The following is a 22857-nucleotide window of genomic DNA, read 5'->3' on the forward strand; positions in this document are numbered from 1 at the left end:
TATAATATTGTTGTTACTGTGTAAAGTGTTGTTGGTTTTTTGTTTGTTGTTGTTGTTGTTGTTGTTGTGTTTTTTTTGGTGAGGCAGTTGGGGTTAAGTGACTTGCCCAGGGTCACACGGCTAGTAAGTGTTAAGTGTCTGAAGCTGGATTTGAACTCAGGTCCTCCTGAATCCAGGGCCAGTACTCTGCACCACCTAGCTGCCCCGTAAAGTGTTCTTTTAGTTCTGCTCACTTTACTTTACATCCGTTAATATAAATCTTCCCAGATTTTTCTGAAACCATCCCACTCACCATTTACAATAGTATTCCATTACAATCATAAACCACAACTTGTTTAGCTGTTCCCCAGTTGATGGGCATCCCCTCAATGTCCAATTCTTTGCTATTACAAAAAAGAGCTGCTACAAATATTTTTACACATACAGATCCTTTTCCTTTTATCATTTTGCAATACATGCCTAGTAGTGGTATTGCTGGATCAAAGGGTATGCACAGTTTTATAGCACTTTGGGCATTGTTCCAAATTGTTCTCCAGAATGGTCTGACCATTCTGGTCCAACAGCTCCACCAACAGTCCATTAGTGTCCCAACTTTCTGACATCCTCTCCAACATTGATCATTTTCCTTTTTTGTCAGATTAGCCAATCCGATAGGTGTACGGTGGTACTTTAGTTATTTTAATGTATATTTCTCTAATAGTGATTTAGAATATTTTTAGTATGACTATAGATAGCTTTGATTTCTTCATCTAAAAACTGCCTGTTTATATCCTTTGACCACTTATCGATTGGGGAATGACTCATTTTTATAAATTTGACTCAGTTCTCTGTTTATTTGAGATAGGAGTTTCAGAGAAATTTGCTGTGAAAATTTTTCCTCCCAGTTTCCTGATTTCCTGCTAATTGTGGTTGCATTGGTTTTGTTTGTGCAAAACCCTTTTAATGTAATCAAAATTATCCATTTTACTTCCTATGAACTTCTCTGTCTCTTATTTGTCATAAATTCTTTCTTTATCCATGGATGAATCTGACAAGTAAAATTTTCCATGCTCTCCTAATTTGCTTTTGATATCATCCTTTGTGTTTAAATTATACACTTAAATGATGTACTTTAAATTATGTATTTAACCTTATCTTGGTATATACAGTGTGAAATATTGGGTCTAAACCTAGTTTCTGCCAAACTGCTTTCCGATTTTTCTAGCAATTTTTGTCAGATAGTGGGTTCTTGTCCCCAAATCTTGGATCAGGACTATCACTTTAGCAACTGTGGGGAGCATCGATTGAAGTCAGAGAGACCATGTCAAACCAGTCCGAGTGATCAGTGATAATAGAACTGGCTGTTAAGAGAAGGGGAGGGAAAGAAGAGACTCTGTGCAGTTGGAGTGAGTAAATTCTACCCCAGGAGGAATTGATAGATCTGCTCACAAGTAGTGAAGAACAGGCGTTCCCATTAGCATGACCCTTAATGTAAGAGTTGTTCCAAAATGTTTGCTTATGGCATGAATGTTGCATGTTATCACCAAACAGAGAAAAAGCCAAATATGTGTGTGCAATGATTTTCGATGTGGATTTGTAAAGAAAAGTAACTAGACAGATGTTTGGGTTATGCAGACCTATTTTTAGATTTTAAAAAGGCATTTCAGTTGACATCACACTAGAATTCTAGGTATTAGATTCAAACATACCAAGAGAGGGAAACACCTGAAAGATGATTCAGTTCTTAAATACTGGTACCTAAGAATAAAACAATTGTGGTCTTATTATTCAACAAAGTCCATATGGACTTGTGTCTATGTCCCAGGTTCTGTGCTAAGGCCCCTAGGACACAAAGATCTCCTCTCCCTACCCCTTCTTCCTCCACCAAAGAATAATAGTAATAAATCAAAACAATTCTTGTGTCTCCAGGCCTTTACTTTCTTTCAGGGCATTCAACAGTTACCTAGGTAAATCCGAAATAATTTCTGGAGAGAGCAAAACCAAACAGCAGGGGGCAGAGATCAGGGAGAGCTTCCTGGAGAGGTAACCCCTGGGAATAAAGAAAGAGGAGTGCATTTCTGGCATTGGGGGATAAGGGGCCTAGAAGTGCAAAGATGGAAGGAGTTGTGGTCTGGGTCATCAATACCTAATTCACACTTTAAGAAGAAATTTAATGTATTTGAATGAGCAAAAGAGCAATTTAAAAACCCATAACTGACATTTAGATAGCAATGAACGGGTTAAACCTTTTATGTACAACTCATTTGATCATTACGGTAGCTTTTCCTGTCTTATAGATAAGGAAGTTGAGTTTCCCCAAAGCTGGGTCACTTGGATGCAGCCAGAGAGCCGCCCGATAGTGTAGTTGGGGCTCCAGACTAAGCTTTCCAATGGACCATAGCTCTCTTTCTGCCTTGAACTCAACCAAAGGTCTTCCATTGAGTCATGATTTCATATGTGTGGGTATTATTTCCTCCATTCAGAGTCCTTTTTTGTGGGGGAGGGGGGGAGGTTTGGGTGCTTAATAATTTTTGGCCACCCTCCCCCCCCTTTGCTGCCTGTCTTCTGGGTGATTCTAGTCACACTTAGCTAGACTGGTCCTTGTGAGACAGGCACATCATCCATCCCCAGGCCCATCCTCTGTGACTTTGCAGCTAGCTGCTCTTCTTCTCCCCCTTGGATTCAGTGGTTGCCACTGTGCCACAGTGAAGAATCCCAGTGAAAGATTTTGTTGGGAGAACCCCAATGTCACTTTTCTTTATCACTCTGTAGTCTCTTGTTTAAGCCTCACAGCATTCCTATTAATTTATCAACAAGGCAGATCTTTTTTCCCATATGAAAGCTGAGGCTCAGAGAAGCTAATGATTTGTCCGTAAGCAGGAAAGCAGATATGGCAGAGCTTGGGCTCAGACCTCTGCACTCATTCTTGGCTCTCCCCCACCTTCCACTGGGCTGCGCTGCCATCTTCTGAAGGTTCTTGCATGGTACCGACCCAGACCAAACAGGAATTTGAATTCTACAGAATTCGAATCCCTGTTCTTCTCTGAAACTCCTCTCAGAGGAAACTTTCCTACAGCAGGAAACTTTCCCATCTTCTCCGGGCCCATTTATGTGTGGATTATCTCTTCCACTAGGGCCAGGGACTGTTCGTTTTCTTTTCCATCTCAGGCACTTAGGTCAGTACCTGGCACACAGTAAGCACTTAATGATGTTTATTAATTGATTGTGATTGATATACTCACCTGAGCTCATCTCTCTCATCATTTAGAGACTGCGTATTGTAAAAACTACAAAGCAGAATCTTACAAGTGAGGGACAGAGTGGCTCACAGGCATGAGTGTTTTTTAAAAAACCCCCAAGTCAGGTTTTTATGATCCACTTGAAATGTTTGGATTCTTTGCTGTTCTTACAAATGCCATTCAGGTGCATTATATTTGGTATTTCTGGGAAAGGCAAATGGATTAGCCCAGGTTTGGCCAGAATAGCCATATAATGGAATTCAGTAATATATAGGGCAAGTTGAGAGTTGACACATATTAATTACTTATTTCATAAGCATTTTTAAAATGTTTGTGAACATTTCATTTGCTCTGTATTTGTTTTAATTTTTCCTAAACATGTCTAAGCTTTTTTGGTCAGCTAGGAAACATATTTTATAAATATAAATGCAAAGTACAGCTTTCCATGCCACCCCCCCCCAACAAAACAAAGCCTAGCAGCAAAGCTGACCATTGGGTGAGAGGGGCATTGAGTCTTAGAGAACCTTTTTAAAGAAATGCAGTCATTGTTTTCCTTTACAGTGTAACATGAACTAGTTTAAGAAAAAAACTGTTTACAGTGTTGTAAGGGAATTTGAATTGTGATTTAAAGCATGGCTGTCATTTGTGTTGTTTACCAATGCGTACTTCTAGAATTCCTTAGCATGCCATGAGGTTTTTTTTAGACAATTTAATAGTTTTCTATCACTTTTTTTGGTAGATCAAACCTGTTCTTTATAGTTATTGCTTAAATGGGTGTTAAATAGCATAAACTCTTGCACATGTTAGTAAGTTGATTCTTGCCATTTATGGTGGTTATGTTCTACAAAGTCACCATGAATCCTGAATTCGTAGTGAATACTGAAGCACAGTGCTCCAAAGGGAAGGTGCAGGGTAAGGTTCCTGCCAACTTCTGATCACCACATCTACTTGAGCATTTTCCTGAGTGGCCTCACTTAGATATGGCTGGATTTCTTATTCTTCTTTCTGCATGTGCCATCATGTTGATTCATATAATTGAACTCATGGCCAGTGGCTCTGTGGCTCAGCCTGAAGGAAATTTATCTGGCTGGACCCCTTACAACCTTCATGTGCTGAGGAATGCTTGGGGCCATTTCATGTATTGATTGATTGGGGGAGGGGGGAAGGCATTTTAAACAGCAAAAGCACAGAAAATTGGAAAAACAAAAAACATGGTGCTAATGGAGCTGGGGTAGGAGGAAGGACACTTGTTTGTGGTGTGAGAACTGAAACGAGAAGGCCACGTTTAGTTTGACTGAGAACATGCACACCCTGGTGATTTTCCACTTGGAGCATGTCTGCCAGGAGAGTGTCGCAAGGATTGATTTTGGGGGTGCAGATAGGGAATTCTCCAGGAACTGTAGTTTGTTGACTTAGAATTCAATCTTTCTTTTGTTCTATTAGTGAAAGTTGTTAGACAGAAATGGTCTGTGTGAGTGACTATAAATCACTCTAGAGGAATGAATTAGTGGTTGGTGTCCAGCTTTCTGGTGATGAACCTCCTTATATTTAGCCAGTCCCCACCTGGGGCACACACTGCCATTAGACCCCAGGACATACACTGGAAGTCCTTCCAGCCAAGAACTTGCTGGAGCTCACGTGCTTCTGGCCTCCCCTCCATGCCATGATTATAAGGCATCACAGTAAGAAACATTCAAAATCAGTGTAATGCAAATGAGTCACATGTTACTATGCATATGAATTTGTGTGTATGGTTTTTTTTTTTTTAAAGTTACTTGACCTGTAAAATAAGGGATTTGGGCTAAAAGATCCATTCCCAAAGTCCTTTCTCACTTCAGAGTGTGTTTTGTTATAAACCTTGTTAATCCCCCTTAATCAGAGAGGTATCAGGAAGGGTAACCCTACTGTTGTCTTCACTATTGCCTTGTTTTGAAGGCGTGTTGGGTTTGCAGATTTACCCTTGTAAGACTGTGAAACTTTATAAAGATACATTTCTGTCGCTGCAAGTTAATCTCTGTAGGAAACATACAATTTGCATGTGCTTTTTAGTAGATTATGTGCTTAAGTTATTTGAGGCACGGAACACTTTCTCCCACAGAGAAAGTTAGCCCAGAGTTTGCTCCTAGCATAACTGACTTATGGTACCAGTAGCACTTGCCTCAGTTCTGGGAATGGAGGACAGTGGACAAAGGAGCAGGTTTTTTCCCTTTCCTGGGTGCAGGACAGGTCTGAAGCCAGATTTCAGTGAGATTGGTCAGCCTTTCCCTTCCATTTCTGTGTTTTTCTCAAGCACCCTGTCTCACTCCCAGGACGCAGTCTCTGACGTTGCCAGAGGCCCTTCCTCTCCAGTTAGTCACTTCCATTGGTTATCTTCCCCTGCAAGTGTTTCATGTCCCCAAATTACCTTCTCTCCCTCCCCCAATCGCTGTTCCTGTTTTACAGCTGATCTAAGTGTTGGGAGAAAAGCAATCTTATTAAATGATTACATGGATCATCTGAGACCTTAAAAAGGTCACATACAAAAGGTGTACCGAGAGAGAGGCAACCCAGAGAAGAGGAGATGACACCAATCTGCAAGAATTGTGTCAGCAAGTCTAAAACCCAGAATGAGCAGAGACCTAGAAAATAGGAAGGTCAGTGTTGGCTGTATTGATTGATATAAAAATGAAAGGCCCTGCTTGAGACTCACGGCAGAGAAAACCTAGCTACTTAAGAAAGACGGCCCATCCTTTGCAGGTGAGGATCACACTCAGCATCAGAGGATTCAGAGCGCAAAGGGATCTTCCTCATGGCCTCATTTTACTCATAAGACCGAAGCCTCAAGTCAGAGAGTAACTTGCCCAACTTTATGTAGGTCATAATTATCCAAACTCACATTTGAGCCCAAGATAAATGAGGAAACGGGAGGACACCTTTTATTTAATTTAACAAATATTTAATCTGCACTAAGTACAAAGCCTTGAAACCGGCATGCTTTTATTGTGTTAAGGCTAAAATTCTAGCTAAACTGTCTAAAATATCTAATGAGTGGTTTCCAATAAATTATAAGCTTTAGCAAGAGTTAGGCTTTTAAGCATTTATTAAGGAGAATAAGAATTTGGTAAAGAGAGAGAGAAAGGCCTACATTTATCTATCTATTAAAGGGAGAACTCATTTCTAGCTCCGCTCTCCACCAGAGTCCACAGGGAAGAGCGCAAGTCAGAGCACCAGGCTCCCCCTTCTTCCTCCCACAAGCAAATGTCACTTCCTGATGCCAAAGAAAAGACGCATGGTCTTGCCCTCAAAGACCTTCACCTCATGGGCGGAGCTCTTGTACAGTAAGTCTCCAGCAGGTGGCATCGTTCCAATCGTTCCAATTGTCATAAGAGACTTAGTTCTCTGGTGGCCATCATCAGGATCCTTTTTATTAGTTTTTGGACCCCTACTAAGAAAGATAGACCATTTCTGTGTAATCCATTTTTCTTGCTTTTGATGTGGGAGTAGGGTAGTATAGTAGAGTGGGTAGGGCTCCTTCCTGAAGGTATTTTTCCTTTTCCTTGCCCCCCCTTCCCCAACTCCCCATGGACATGTTGTCTGACAGGGCTCCCAGGACTGGATAACTGCCTCTGGTTATTGTGCCATGAAAGATGTATGAGCTTCTTCAACATTCCTTAAGTGCAAAGCATATTCTGACCAAGAGAGACTGATTGTACTGATTTCTGTCAGTTCAAAAAGCTTTAGATTCAGTTGTTATTTCTCATAGGATACTTGCAGATAAAGATAGTCAGTGAGCATGTTTTGTTAAAAAGAACAAAAAAAAACCCTTAAGTAATATATAGTCTCATTAAACCTGTAGCTATTACCATCCTGATGACTAGAGAAGGTAACCCTTTGTTCTTGAGTTAAAAATAGGAGAAAAACTATCCCTGTGACTTAAGTAATTTGTGATAAACAAGATGAATCAGTTTTGTAATAATCATACGGAGGTTTCTATTATTTATACTGTTTAAAACCTTATAGCCCCTTCTTAGAATGTAAAGTAAAAGTTGAGCAAAAGACCAACTAACAAAATTTTTCCCTGCATATTTCCCTTTAATCCCCCCCCTCCAAAGCATTTTATCTTGCTTGTCTTCAAGGGAATTGGAGTTATAATCAGTATGTTAATCGTTAAAGACACTTCAGGGTAACAGCTGGTCTTTAGATGATATTCTTGGTTGATAGAACTCACTGTATCAAAGCTTAATAAATGCAAACATTTCTTTCTGAAATAAGCCTTTCCATTATTTGGTGACCTGGCTACTTCACTGACTGTTATGTGGTTCAATATGTTCACATAATGAAAGATTTATTTCTCTACGAATTCACCCAAGCATAGGTTTCAAAACAGATGGAAAAGTTGAAGTTTTAATTTTGAAAGACACTTCTCCTGTTCCTTTCATTCTGTCCTATTTTTGAGGATTCAGTCTGTAGATGACAGAATATAACCAGCTGTCATGGGTATAAGACCAGATGTGTCCTTACAATGAGGGGGAAGGGTGTCCGATGGCCTTGAATCGAGGTGGGGGTAGGGAAAGGAAGACTACATAAAAACAATTTTAAGTTGTTTTAAGAAGTTATAAAGTATTAAAGCAGCCATTTTCTGTTAAGCCAAAAAATATCCATTGATGTCTGTTTACTGATTATTTGGAAGATGTACTTAGGAAAAAGGGGGGAAATGTAAGTTAAGGGGAACATGCATAAATTTAAAAGGCATAGTTTTAAAATTGACAGATAACTGTAACTGGATACACATTGTGTTATGATCTCATGTTGGGGATAAAATATCTGTGGACTTCAATATATTTTAAAGTACTAAACAGGAGGGGGAAGAAAAAGCTAATTTTGGAAAATGAATGTTTTTTTTTTAATTTTCCCAGTACACTTTCCATCAACAACTTTTTGTTAACTCTTTAAAAAAGGCTTTATAAGTAAGAACGAGAGGAAATTTACCAAGTTACTATAGTCTCTAATCCACTTTAATGATATTAATGTTTTACTTTAAGGATGGAAATGTGCCGAGTGGATCTTTTCTGACTTCCCTTGCCTTGCTTGTGTCCACAAGCATGTTTTATGTAATTATTTTTGAATTTAGGTAGCAAAAACCAAGCTATTATTTTCCATGATTATTGAAAGTGGGTTAATCATTGCTCACATTTATAGATTTAAAGAATTACCAACATGTAGAATTATAGATTGATTTATGTATATGTTGCAACATTTTAAATTTCCATAATGAAGAATAACCAAAGTTTAGTTTTACCCCCATTATTTTAGAACATGAGCATTTGTAAAAACCCAATATACATGTTACAAATTTAAATAATAACATGTAGTTTATCCATTTCTGAGGCCAGTTGGTAGTTCAAGTAACAATGTTAGACTTGTTGAATTTATTTCTGCAGCACGCAGACTCATTCATCACCATTTCTGCTGCCTCTTCTCCAAACAGGGCTCAGCCATCATGATGTGATAGGAGTCTGGACTGAAGATCAGGAGGTGGGGTTCTAGTCCCAGCTCTGCTATGAACTCTGCACCCTAGTTTCTTTACCATTAAATTGAGGAGGTTGCTACGAGATGATCTCTAGGGCCCCTTCCTGTTCTCAAGTTCTGGGTCCCCAAGTCAGAGCTGCTTTGATGTGTAGGAATGAATTTTCTTAATCATTATAGCTACCATCACTACCTCTTCTCTGTTTAGGAATCATAATTAAATTATAATGACTTGGTGAAAATTATAATGTCCCCAAGGCTTGAATGACTTTCTATCTGCTTTGTTAATCTATTTGCCTAAGAGCAGAACTTGAGAGAATCACTGAATCAAGACCAATTACTAATGGGAAACATTTGGCACTTAGTGATTGCTGATTGGGGCTTGTTTTTGTTGTTGACAAACTTGACAAAATGTGCGGGAGTAGTAAGACCCCTTTGAGAGAAACACTACCTGAGCCAAGCCATGAGAGCTAATCAATGGATCAGAGACTGAGAACTGGAAGAGAACTTGGGAGGCCTTTGTTCCCCTCTTACAGGTGGGCAAACCAAGTCCCAGTTAACTGAGGGCGTGTCAGAGGTGGTATCTGAACCCAGATCCTCTGACCTCAAGTCCATTCCTCTTTCCACTTTGAAGGACATGAATACTTTAATTCAGTAATTCACCAACCAACACATTGAAGGGGTTTTGTTGTCCCTGTTTCAATTGAAGACATAGGAGAAACACAGTGGTCCTGTGGGGTGTTTCATTCATAGGGTCATAGGGTTTAAAGCTGGAAGAGACCTTAGAGCTCATGTCATTTAAGTAAAAAACAATATTGTAAGTTATTAAAAAATCATTGTCTTTGACCCAATACCTCTACTGTTAGAAAGTTTAGCCTGTCCAGAGATTTTCATAGCAACATAATTTCAGGAAAAAAAACCATCTAAATAATAATAAACGTTCAACAAATGGAGGGATAGTGTAGTAAATTGTGGTACGTCAGTGTTAGAGATTTTATAGTTAAGTTCAGCACATGAGGAACACTAATAAATTTCAAAGGAGCTTTATGAAACCATGCAAAGAATCTACATCAATTGGTATAAATAAGAACAGTGAATGAAAATGGATAGAGAATCCATTAAGATCTAGAGTGAGGGCAGCTAGGTGGCGCAGTGGATAGAGCACCGGCCCTGGAGTCAGGAGGACCTGAGTTCAAATCCAGCCTCAGACACTTAACACTTACTAGCTGTGTGATCCTGGGCAAGTCACTTAACCCCAATTGCCTCACTAAAATTAAAAAAAAAAAAGATCTAGAGTGAATGAAAAAAATAACATTAGGGATAAGTGACTGGGCCTGTGCTTATGATTTAAAAAAATAATAAACATTTTTATTTATAGTTTTGGGTTCCAATTTTTATCCTTCTTTCCCTCCCTCACCCCCCCCACAGGTGGCAAACAATCATACATGGGTTATACATGTGTGATTATATAAAATACTACCATATTTCTCATTTTGAACAAGAAAACTTGATTAAAAGAAAAACAATGAAAGTGAAAAATAGCAGCTTTAGTCTGTTCCCTCAATATCAGTTCTTTCTCTAGGGGTGGATAATATGTTTCATCAATAGGTCTTTGGGATTGTCTTGGATCATTGTATTGTTGAGAATAGTCAGGTCATGCTTGTGATTTTTTGATATAGGAAATTTACAAAAGAAGGAAACTCCTTCCATCAGTCTTGGAGAATGGTCTGGGGATGACTGAGAGGTTAAGTGAGTTGCTTTGGGTTACACAGCCAGTAGGTGTCAGAGGTGGGACTTGAATCCAGGTCTTCCTGGCTTCAAGACCAACTCTCTAACCAATATGCTGTGCTGCCTCTCATTATGATACTTTTCTGTGCTTGCAAATTAATACTGTGATATTTTTTACTTGGAAACGAAATGTAATTGTTACTAAGCAAGTTTAGTTGTTTGGATTGATGGTCAATGTTTTTTGGCAAAACATTTAATTAAAAAAACTATGGTGGGGGCAACTAGGTGGCTCAGTGGCTAAAGCACCGGCCCAGGATTCAGGAGTACCTGAGTTCAAATCTGGCTTCAGACACTTGACACTTACTGTGTGACCCTGGGCAAGTCACTTAACCCTCATTGCCCCGCAAAACAACAACAACAACAACAACAACAACAAAAATACCGTAGGGTATCTAGAGGAGAAAGGAAAAGAATGGAGAAGGAAGAAGAGTTTGTGAGAGGGGAGAAAAGTATTGAAGGAGCATGGCCAGAGCCCAACCAGAGTAGATGATTGTTTTAGCAGGCTGGTGAGCTTTCCTAAGTTCCTATGGACAGAGGTGGGAGAATGTCTCTCTGATAGACGGGGGTAGGAGGATTCAACAAGCTCTGAGGTCTGGGTCATGAAGGTAGTAAGATTATTTAATGGTCAGAGCAGCACTCTTTTGTAGTTACAAAGAACTAGAAACAAGGAAGATGTTCCTCAGCTGGGAAGCAGCTGGATAAATTGTGGTACATCAATGTGATGGAATTAGAGAATCATTGGAAGAAAGATTAACTGATGCAGAGTGACTTAAGCAGGATAAGGAAACAGTATGCATAGTGAATACAGCAGTGTAAAGGGGGAGAACTAAAAACAATCAGGACCCCCCCCCCCCTGAGAATTGTTATGTCCAAGCTTGGCCCCAGAGTAGAGATGAGGAAACATACCTCCTTCCCTTCTTTGCAGAGGTGGAGAGGATGTGGGAATGCAGCATTACATACTTGTTCATATTTGGTTGATGTGCTGGTTCTTCCAAACTGATTTTCCCCCACAAAGGATGGCTCTCTGGACAGGGGGAAGGGAAGAGGAATACATTCAGAAATGAAGATGATATTTAAACCAAAATGTTTAAAACTTACATTAGCAGAGACTACTCAAATCTCACCTCTTCCTTGAAAGTTAAATACCCCGGGGGGCAGCTAGGTGTTGAGTGGATAAAGCACCAGCCCTGCATTCAGGAGGACCTGAGTTCAAATCCAGGCTCAGACACTTGACACTTACAAGCTGTGTGACCTTGGGCAAGTCCCTTAACCCTCATTGTCATGCCCCCCCCAAAAAAAAAAAGAAGAAGAAAAAGAAAGTTAAATACCCTGGTGGCACAGACCAGAGACCTGGCCTTATTAATGTTTGTAGTCTGCACAGGGAAACAGGAAGTTTGGATGAGTTTAATGACAGATCCAGATTAGGTGATGGGGAAACATTCTGCTATATACTATCCTAGAATAGACTACCAAAAGAGATTGTAGAGGAGGCATTTTTGGTGATTTGTAAGATTTTAGTTAGACTGGGGACCTTGGATTTGTATTTCATCTAATTAGTGGCTCATTTAATTACTGTTTGAAAGTGTTGAAACAGATCCTAGATGAAAGGAGTATGTGACAAGGCAGTTTATCTTCTCATCTCCATTTCAAAAATCACAGCACACCCTGTGTCTCCTTGGCCTGGCCCTTTCTTTCCCCTCACCCTGTGGGTCTCTTCTCCATATTTCTTTCCTGTCTTTAGTTTGTAAGGACAAACTAAACTCTTACCTCCTCTTTCTTTTCCATTTTTCTTACCCATCTCTTCATTTTTGCCCATCCCATTTTCCTACTAATCCTCCTCTTTTGATTGGGAACTTTATAAAATACACGGGATACATACATATACATACATATACACATATGTGTGTATACATACATACATACATAGGTATATATATGGTTTAATATATTAAACGAGACGTTATGTTCCCTGGTATTAAAGAGCCAGCGAGTTGGACTTCTCACATTTCTCTTAGTGGAAAAGTTGCTTTTTTCTTATGTTTTTGGGGTTTGGGGTGGGTATTTTTGGTTTGGTTTATTTTATGGGTCTGGACCCCTGAGAGAGAAAAATGTTCTCTCACGGTTCCTGAGAGATGTACCATTATCCCTCTGGAGCAGTTGGGATAAATTGTTCTGGAAGTAGGGAGAATTGGACAGCTTCTGCAGACAGCTTGCTTGCGCCCTCTTTCTTTTCCAGACATCTCCTCTCTGCTTTTTGTCTTTCTCATTTTGCCACATTCATGATCACTGGCACAGCTTGTCTCAGCCCCTGTCTTGGGAAGAGCCTGCCTCAGGATTTCCTGGACACAAAGAAATGAGACCCTCAATTGTGGACAACCAGCTAGCCAAGCACCTGGGTTTTATTCCAAGTTTCGTTCTGGAAAGTGTTAGAAGAATGTGGATGAAATATTTTCCCACTTTTGGGGCACAGTCTCTATCATTTGATTTGGGAAATTGGAAAGAGTAGGGCAGGCATTGATTTTTCTGCATTTTTGTGATCATAAAATGCAATACAAGCATGAGGACTTACTTTTTATTTTCTTTGTTTGAAGTTTGACACTGGGGAGAGTAGCTAATTTCCCTAAGCTGTTTTAAATATCCAGGTACCTAATTTTCCTCTGCCTTGAATTTGACATTCAAGGGCTGTATATAGAAATAGAACTGCATCGAAGCCGTCTGTTTCAGGGTAGTAGAGGATATGAATAAAGCATTCATAGGCTTAAATAAAGAATGATACTATGAATTAATTAGGATATTGTAACGGGGCCAGCCAAAAAAAAAAAGTGTTCTTTAAGATGGTAATTAACTTCTTTGTTAGTAGTGATTGTAGCACCAGAAGGAATCTGTGCCAAATGAAAGCAGGAAGTGAGTATAATTAAACTGCACTTAGATCTTCAGGTTCATTGTGTCTTGACATAATATGAAGATTTATTAGGAGCCTTTATTTATTCAAGAAAGACAATGCTGCCCTCCCACCAAAAGAGTCAGCTGGAATACAATTCAGACTTTTGCCTCTGTTTGCTTTATTTTGGCATTTGGGATATGTTTTTTGTGTCCCACCACCACCTTCCCCCCCCCCCCCCCGGGGGGGGGGGGGGGAAACTTAAGGATGCCAAGAATGAACATTAGTAAGCAGAGTTTGAGTAACCGTCGGCCATAGGTTTAAAATTTTTTTTCTCTAAAAAGTACCATTCCTAAGAAGAAAGGTTCAAAATTCTATTAATCAGAAAGTATAATTTTAAAATACATCTTTGCAGTTATTAGCCTTTTTGACTTATCCATTAACTAGAATTTTCCAGAAGCTTAACTATGAATATTTTTAAATGAGTTTTAAGAGTTGGAGAAACATGAAGTTATATTCTCAAGTGTGAGTTTAATTTGATTGGGGGGGGGGCATGATTGTTTACTCCTTAGAAAGTTATAATTGGAGCTATTTATGTCAGCATTTCTCTCTTTAGCATGCTGGTTACCAAAGTTTACTTTTCCACCCAACAACAATGAAAATGTTCCGAAAGGAAGCCGACTGACTTTCTTTGTGTAGGTTGTTGAGCAAAAGTCAGTGTCAGAATTCTTACACCTTTCTAACTTCCTCTTAAGAGCTGGAGCCACACTTTTGTGCCTGAATGCAAAAAACCCTTTGCCCTTCCTAGGCATAGACCCAGGTCCTTTATGTGCTTGGTGACAAATCTGAGCAGACAGTCCTTGACCAGTTTTCCTTTTTCTTTGAAATGTTTTGCCCAGTCATTCATTTAGGTAATGGATATATGGAGCCTCTGGATCTTTGTTTTAAAATGAGAAATCAGTATTATTGTTATGTAAGTTTGCTTGGACAAGGTGCTTCACTTTTCATATAGATCTTTCTAAGGTTAATATGCTCTTCATTGAGCTTCTGTGACTTTGTCCTGGATGGGTTTCTTCCAAAAGAAATAAAACAACAAAAGCTTCTTGATGATTTTGGTGACCAGCAAATAGTCTGTGTTTTATAGTTTATAGTATGTGATTAAGAACTAATGGGGCAAATGTACCCATGGAATTCCTGTGAGAGTTTTCGCCCCCCTCCCCATGGGGAGGGGTTCATACAGTGATTTTTTTTTCATACAGTGATTTCATTGTGAATTTCTGAGCCTTAAGTTTGGTAGAACACTTAGACATTATCTGGCTTTCAATTAAATGTGAGCCTGACTTGTTTGATTGGAAAGGGAGGCTTTAGGATATTTTCTTTTCCCCTCACTGGCCTTGTTTGCAGGAGAAAGTCAAATATTCAGCCATTTTACTATCTCCCTCCTTTTGGAAACTTGTTGGGCTTCTTTATGAATCTTAATACACAAAGGCATATGTTGAGTGCATTGAGCCACTGTTAACCTTGGATTCTCATATTGTCCAGTCTAGCATATTTTATGAAGACTGGTGATTGAACAAGTTGTTCTTGCCTTCCCTGCTGGCTATGTGTGATTGAGCTTCAGAGTCCACCTATGTTTAGTTTTGAGTAGCTGGGACAAGTAGATGGGCAGAGAACTAGGGTGAGGCCAGTGACCTCTCTCAGTGCAGAGTAGCTATCAGGCCATTTTCCACTGTACTTACAAACACCCTTTAGAAATGTGCTTAATCTCCAGGGGGCAAAGCTATTCAAACTGACATAATAATTTAGAGACTCATAAATTTACTTGTTATATATTAAGTTTTAAACTGGTCCCTCCTTTGCCATGTAGTATCACTGTAGGCATGCTGTTGAACATCACTGGGTTCCTATATTAAATGATTCCCTAGGAAACTCCAGCTCTGACATTGTAGAATGTGAGCTCCTTGAGGTCAGGGACTTTCTCATTTTCTCTTTGTATACCCAGTGCCTAGCTCGGTGGGTCCTTTATTGAATTGTGTTTGTTGAATTATGATTGTATGTTTCAAAGGAAACAAAATGTTCCATGTCGATCTATTATAAGCATATTGCAGGGAGAAAAAAAATCAGCTCCTGTCAGGCAGGATTTTAAATGTATGTGTTGGTTAAATCAATAAATAAAACCAACATGAGAAGTAATTTATTTTTCAAGTTTCTGGAAGCTTTGGATTCTGGGTTTCATGTTCGAGTTTTTTATTGGATTTTAGCTGTATTCCATCTTTCCTTTCTAAGTATTAATGACATGGTAACTATTACAAGGACACCTTCTATAAATTACATAAACTGGAAGTCATTAAGAAGCCTGCTGTTTGTAGTGCTTAAGCTGCACAATTGCAATCTGTGAATTTGGTATGTTACAGTGACATCTCAGCAGTTGTCATTGGTACCATCTGTCAGGTAGATACATACATGTATAAAGGGTTGAGTCCAGTGGCTTTTAGGTTTACAGAGTTATAGTAAAAGACACAATTATTTAATTATAGTGTATTGTAAGGAAGAATTATAAATATATTAAAACCTACAAGAAATGATTTATGTGCATATATTTAAAAGATAATTCAAAATATGCTTACCAGTATTTGGGTTCCACCTATACATATTCATTTTAAATCCTGTGCATGTGTATTATTTTTGTGTGTATAGTCATTTATTAATTGCTGTTCAAGATGGGGTTTTTTTTTAAGTATAAAACAAGCTTATCATCTGATTTTTAAAGAGTTGGAAAAGGAAAGGATAAAAGCTGGGTCCTTAAATATGTGTAGTTTCACGGACTTGAAGAGACAATGTAGAATTTTTAGTCTTGTGTGCCTTGTTTGAATGAAGAATACATTCCTTTGGATATGTCCCAATTTGTGACTAGAAAATGTAGATGAAAAAAAGCAGAGGACACTTCATGGACTATGTCCTGTACTAAAATAGGGTTTGATCTTTGTTTTGAGAAGTAGGATTTTCTCTGAAAATAACAGTGGCTTGATCTTTGACTGGGGTAAGATGCCGTGGTACATTAAGGCTCATTTCACTTGGCGTCCTCATCGGACGGACCCTGAGAAATTCCAGCAGGATGAGACATTTTATAAGCAGAGGGACATCTTTATGTTCTAGGCACCAGACCCTTTGTTGAGGAATTGTGGTTTTGAGGGGAATAGACTACTTAAGTTGTAAGGGCCAAAATCAGTGGATTTTTGGTTCTTGACAGTTTTTTTTTCCAGATAGATCCAGTTTTAAGTGGTCAGTGTTGCTAATTCTAATATAAAGACATTTCTTTCTCATTTTGTTTCCAAGTAAAGCCTTCATTGTCATCCCTTCATTCTTATACCTACATTCAGACTTTTTGCTCAAGATTTATATTTCCCAGCCTTCACTGCTTGAAACTGGTATAGTAAAAAAAGCACACTGGATTTGAATCAGAGGATCTAGGTTCAAATCTATATCTACCACTTAATGCATATATGATACAGGGTTCTATGATCAACTCTCTGAGTCTGTTTTCCTCATCTGTAAAGGAGTGAGTTAGATTAGAAAATCTTTGAGCTCCTTCAGTTCTAAATCTACAATCCTAAGCAAAAGGTAAGTAAAAGATTGGCTCTTCAGAGCTGTCTTTAAGATGTGAACTTACGGAAATATGAGTAAGAAAACTGAAAACTTATTTAACCAAACCAGCACCCATTGTACACTACTGAGCACTAAGGAAGGTCAATCTAAGAGAAAAATGTGACAAAGCAAGAAAACCAGCCACCTGTTATTCTGTACGTGCAGCAAAAACATTTCAACTTTATGTTTTGTTTTATTGCAGACTCTAAAAATTCAAAAAGTCTTTGCTCCCTTGATTATGAAGATGATGATGAAGATGAGACCCAAATGAAGACAATTGTGTCCCTCCCCATGTGACTCAAATGACCTCATGAACATCATCACCCCTGGTTCCAGTCCAGTGAAAGAGCAGCTGGATGAAGTTAGACACCACGGACCGCGCCAGATTGGCTTCAGCACAAGGGATTGTACGAAAGCAGCTGCAGGGTGTGAAAGCGATGAGGAAGACCCGAGTGATTGTGAGAGCACTGAAGGGGGCATATTTCCTCTGGATTGTGGGGACCTAGATCTAGAGCAAATCGAAAACAACTGAGGCGGTCCTAGAGTTGGGGGTTTAGAATCAGTGAGTTCTCCTAAATTTCCAATGAGAGTGGATTGCCTTTGCCATGTGTAATCCATATCCCCGACTGTCTATAGTGGTCATTGGGGGGGGGGGGGGCTTGTGTTTTAAAAAAAGAAAAACAAAAAGCCAAAAAAAAAATTCAGGTGGGGGGAATGGGAAATGAAGTGATATCACCTGTTTATAGTCTGTTAATCAGTATATGGACAGAAAAAAATAGGTTAAATGTTATTTTGAACATTAAGGAGTAATTTTGATTAAAAATTTCCTAACAAAAGTATTTTGCATTTTTATGGCTTTTACAGTTGTGGAGAAAGCTTCTCTATTTTGAAATGAATTTTCTGAAGGGCATTTTATTAAAGTCAATCTGCCTACAGTGATTCTAGTGCGGATTTCTATTCCTTTTGTTCAAACCCTTATTGGGAAAAACTGAGTTGTGTGATGTAATTGGTAACAAACATCAGGTATCTGGTGATCAGAACCTTTCAAGTCTCTGGTTGACACTTGGTCAGAAGTTCTTGTCCATCACTATGCAGCAAGTGGTTACAAAACCTCTTGAAATGACACACATTTTTCCCCCCTTACATTGAGACTTTTTGGTCAAAACATAGTGGTGACCTTACAGATTTAATATTTCCCCAGCTTTCTACTTGAATCTTTTCTAGCCTGAAGCTGTGCTAATTCAGGCGGGTTAAAAATTCAAGTAGCTTCCCGGCTTGGTGGTCAATATTATGTTTTCTGTGCTTCAGAAGAATGTATGACAAAGAGCACTTGAACTTTCAGACAGAGGCTTTGTAAGGCAATGATCAGTTCCCCAGGAGGTGATCCCTTGAGCAATACTAGACACAACCTAGTCCTTGAATTCAATAAAAGACATTTTGCTTTGCATATGTGGCTTTCTGCTTCTTAATTTGGTTTAAATGTTTAAAGTCCCCATGATTCCTTGCCTGGGTTTTGTTCAGCCTAAGAATAATGCATGTATTTTCATTTTCACATTTATAACAGAACCCTGCCCTAGACGGCCTGGAGCGGAGCCAAAAAGTCTCAGCCCTAAGATTATGAAAAGGGGGGCAGTGATGGGAGGGGGGGATGGGGTGAAGTTTGAGGGTGGTGATGCTTGTTGGTAGGGATGGGCGGGCCATTAACAATCTCCAGAAAATATTTCTTGGTTATCGAAAGAAAATGTGAAGTGTCATCATTGACACACATTTTTATTAACTCATCTAGGCCTAGGATGACAATGTTGTGAAGGCGATAAGTGACCCCTCTCTTGAAATGTGGTCTTTTAGCCTGGTTGAAGCCTCAGTGGTGTTAAAAAGGGTGGGAGGGTCAGAAGTACTGTGACTTAATTTCTGATTCAGTCTACCACAGAAGACTTCCTTCCTGTTTTGCAAAAGAAGAAAAGCACTTATTTATACACCAAGATTTTAGCAAGATTGTTAGGTCAGAACCTATCTGCTCATGGATTCAAATCAGAAAAATCACCTATTGGGTGGAAGCCGTGACTAAAGAACTCAGCTTTAAGAGAGGCTGGTGAGGGAAATTGCACATTATAAATGACATGGAACAAAAATACACCTTTGACATTGCACAAAAGTTTGACTCCAGGGGCTGGACTCTTCAATGCCATTGAATGCGTGCACTACCCCCATCCCCCAAGGTTAAGTTGCTTCATTGGTGTCACATCTAATGGCACTTCCATACTATCACCTATCAGGGGCCTAGTTTCTAGCCTTGCTTTCGCTTCATCTAGCTGATGAGTGAATATTGCCCTAAGATCACTTGATTACTTCTCCTGGCCTTTTCTGGTTATTTGACACATATTTGGACTTAATTAAATAAATGAATATTTTATGTTCATTTAATCTTTCTTGCAAATAAAACACTTTCTCTTACCACCTCTAGGAGAGAGCATAATCTCTGGATGTATAGTAAGCCAACAACAAATATTAATTATTACAGGGAGCCTGGGGTCTCTGGGTAGATTTCAGGGAGTCCACTGAACTTAGGATCAAAAAAAAGTTACATTTATTTTCACTAATCTCTAGCTGAAGTCGAGCCATTTCTTTCAATTATGAATTTAAAAAATTCAAAAAAGGACTCCATAAGAACCCCTGACCTATAGTTTACATTTTGTTTTCCCAAAAGGACATTTGGGTGTGTCCTTATGTTGTGATTTTTGGTTCTTTTTCTCCTCCATTCAAGGGAAAAGAGGTGAAATGAATGCCATATTATCCATAAAGGTCCATTTCCATTAGAACCCCTTCTTCCACTTCCTTTCCTCCTCCCTCCCCATCTAGAGTTGGAAAGAGGCCTCTGAGCTCATCTCGTCCAAGCTCTCAGTGCGTGATACCTCTTTATAGATTTAACAGGTTGTGGGAATCTAAATTGGGAGCCGGAGAAGGGACCGAGGATGTTCCAAGAGACGATTCTTGCTGGATCACAGAGGCCATTTGATTTGGCTTTCTTCATTTTACAGGTGAAGAAACTGACGCCCAGAGAGAGTAACCTGCTCAGAATGATGCAGGGGGAAAGCAAGCATCAGATCTGACCCCCTAAATCCAAGCCCTGACACCAAATCTGACCTTCTTTTTTGTATTCTGCAGTGTTCTCCCTCCTCTGCCACAGCACTGGAACAAAGGCTTGGTGGTCAGCCCTGCCTATGGTGGACCATCTCTAATTGTTAAGTGATTTTTTTTTTCGTTATAAATTGCTCTACCTCCCCATCACTGGTCTCAGTTCTATCCTCTGGTGCCATGTGGTATAAGCATTATGTAAACTTTATGGAGATTACCCACAAGGAACAGGGGGTAGGGTTCTAATCCTGCCTCTAACACTAGCTGTTTGACTCATCTCTAAGAATTTCGTTTCCTCTTGAGGGATGGGCATAATGCTTGTAATAACTATTTCGCTGGGTTGTTGGGAGACTCAAATGAGAGTCTAACGGTATTTTGCAAACCTTATCTTGAACTAGATGTCCCGTAGACATCTTAGACTCAATATATCCCAAACTAAACTCATCCCCAACTCGCCCATCTTCCTAACTTTCCTATTCCCATTGAGGGCACTACCATCCTCCCAGTCACTCAGGCTCAACAACTTAGGTGTCATCCTCAATTCCTCACTCTCACCCCCCCCCCACCCCAAACACACACACACAACACACACACACACACACATCTAGTCCATTGCCAAGTCTTGTTTATGTTGCCTTCTGAAAATCTCTCGAATATTTCCTTCTGTCACTGCCACTGCACCTATCATGGTACAGGCCTCAAACTCACATCATATCTATTCCTAAGAGCTTGTTAATGGGTCATCCTGCTCCAGGTCTCTCCCCACTCCAATTTCATCCTCTGTTCAAATGCCAAATGATTTTCCTAAAGCTAAGTTCTGACCCATATCAACTGCCACTCAGTAAACTCCAGTGGCCCCCTATCACATTGAGGATCAAATATAAAATCCTCTGGCATTCAAAACCCTTTATAACCTGGACCTCTAGAGGCAGCTAGGTGGCACAGTGGATAGAGCACCGGCCCTGGAGTCAGGGAGTACCAGAGTTCAAAATTACTAGCTGTGTGACCCTGGGCAAGTCACTTAAACCCCAATTGCCTCACTAAAAAAAAAATAACCTGTACCTCTCTCCCTATTCCCCAACCTTTCCAGTCTTCCTACATCTTAGTTATCCATCATATCTCCCATGCCCTGCAATCCAGTGACACTGGCCTCTTTGGTGTTCATCACACAACACAATATCCCTGTTTTGGGCATTTTCACTGGTTGTCCCCCATGCCTGGAATCCTCCCCCTCATCTCTACCTCCTAATGGCTTCCTTTAAGTCCCAGCCAAAATCCCATTTTCTATGAGAAGCCTTTCTTGATCCCCCTTAATGCTAGGACTTTATCTCTATTGAATATCTCCGATTTATCCTGTATATCAATCCCCGCCTCTCTCTTCACATATATACTGCATAGTTGTTTCTTTGTACCCCCATTGCTTAATACAGTTACAGTGCTGGGTACATAGTAGTATTAATAAATGCTTATTTACTGGCAAACTAGTAACCGATAAGCAAATGTATTATAGGATAGGTGTAAACAAAGAAGTTTGAAAGAGACAGATGAATACATAGGTTCATACTGTCTATATGTGGGGCAGCTAGGTGGCACAGTGGATAGAGCACTGGCCCTGAAGTCAGAAGGACCTGAATTCAAATGCAGCCTCAGACACTTGACGCTTATCCTGGGCAAGTGACTTAACCCCCATTTCCTCAAACATCTGGGGCCATCTCCAGTCATCCTGATGTATATTTTGCCACTGGACCCAGATGGCTCTGGGGGAGAGAGTGAAGCTGGTGACTGCACAGCCCTCTGTCACTTTAAATCCAATTCAGTGCAAGTCATGACATCGCCTGCCGATGTCATGATCCTCTTTGAGAATGCAGGACAGACCACAAAAATATTAACCACAGGTCTCTTTCTGGCTAACTTTGCAAAGGTGATCATAGAATCATAGATTATAATTTTTAATTTTTTAATTAACATACATTATATATTTTTTCTCCCTTCTTTCCCTCCTCTCATTGAGAAATAATGATGATAGCTAGTATTTATAGACATTCAGGTTTGAAAAGCAATTTACACGTTAGCTCATTTGATCCTGAAAAAAAAAAAGACAAAACAGAACTCTTATTCACTGACTAGAACCTCAAGGATCCCTAGCCATCATCCAGTCTACTACCTCTCCCAAATCAAAAAAATCCCGTCCATGTCCATCGCACACCTTTGTTAGCAGGCCATCCCATGACCGCTCTCCCTTGGGAAGGTCTCTGGAAGGTTTTAGATAGTTCTTAGGACTTTCTTTGGAAAATCTTTTGTTAGAGAGCTTTAGGTGACCCCCCCACCCCAAGCTAGCAATCCAAACAAACACTTACTAAGCCCCTAACATGTATTAAGCCCCCTCCGGCAAGTAATGCACGTACAAAAAATACAAAGGCAAAAAAAATTGTCACAGTGTCTGCACTCAAGGAATTTACAATCTGGAAACAGAGGGAACAAAGTACACAATCATAATCAAGTGCATGAGAGAAATCCAGAGAGAGCATTTTGACAGCCTTCTTTTTGTTTTTTGGTTTGGTTTGGTTTGGTTTTTTTAAACCCTGGTGGAGAAGAAGGCAGTTCAAAAGGACCACAAGCCTTTCTGTGATTGCAACTTGGAAAATGGGAAATCCTTTTAACCAGAAATTGGGCTTAGTCAGCAAT

At 39.7% G+C, this 22857-nt stretch overlaps 1 protein-coding gene across 4 annotated transcripts in view; it reads left to right on the forward strand.

Annotated features, from left to right (window-relative positions):
- FAM53A (family with sequence similarity 53 member A) overlaps positions 1–18486 on the forward strand; it is a 112162-nt gene extending 93676 nt beyond the window's left edge. For all 4 annotated transcript variants that reach the window (XM_043972782.1, XM_043972781.1, XM_043972784.1 and 1 more), the window contains one exon: positions 17240–18486. In XM_043972782.1, coding sequence (XP_043828717.1) covers positions 17240–17308 — 69 coding nt within the window. In that variant the 3' untranslated portion in view covers positions 17309–18486. The remainder of the gene's footprint in view (positions 1–17239) is intronic.
- The last annotated feature ends 4371 nt before the right edge of the window (positions 18487–22857 follow it).

The sequence above is a fragment of the Dromiciops gliroides genome, chromosome 6 (genome assembly GCF_019393635.1).
Source record: "Dromiciops gliroides isolate mDroGli1 chromosome 6, mDroGli1.pri, whole genome shotgun sequence".
Lineage (NCBI taxonomy): Eukaryota > Metazoa > Chordata > Mammalia > Microbiotheria > Microbiotheriidae > Dromiciops > Dromiciops gliroides.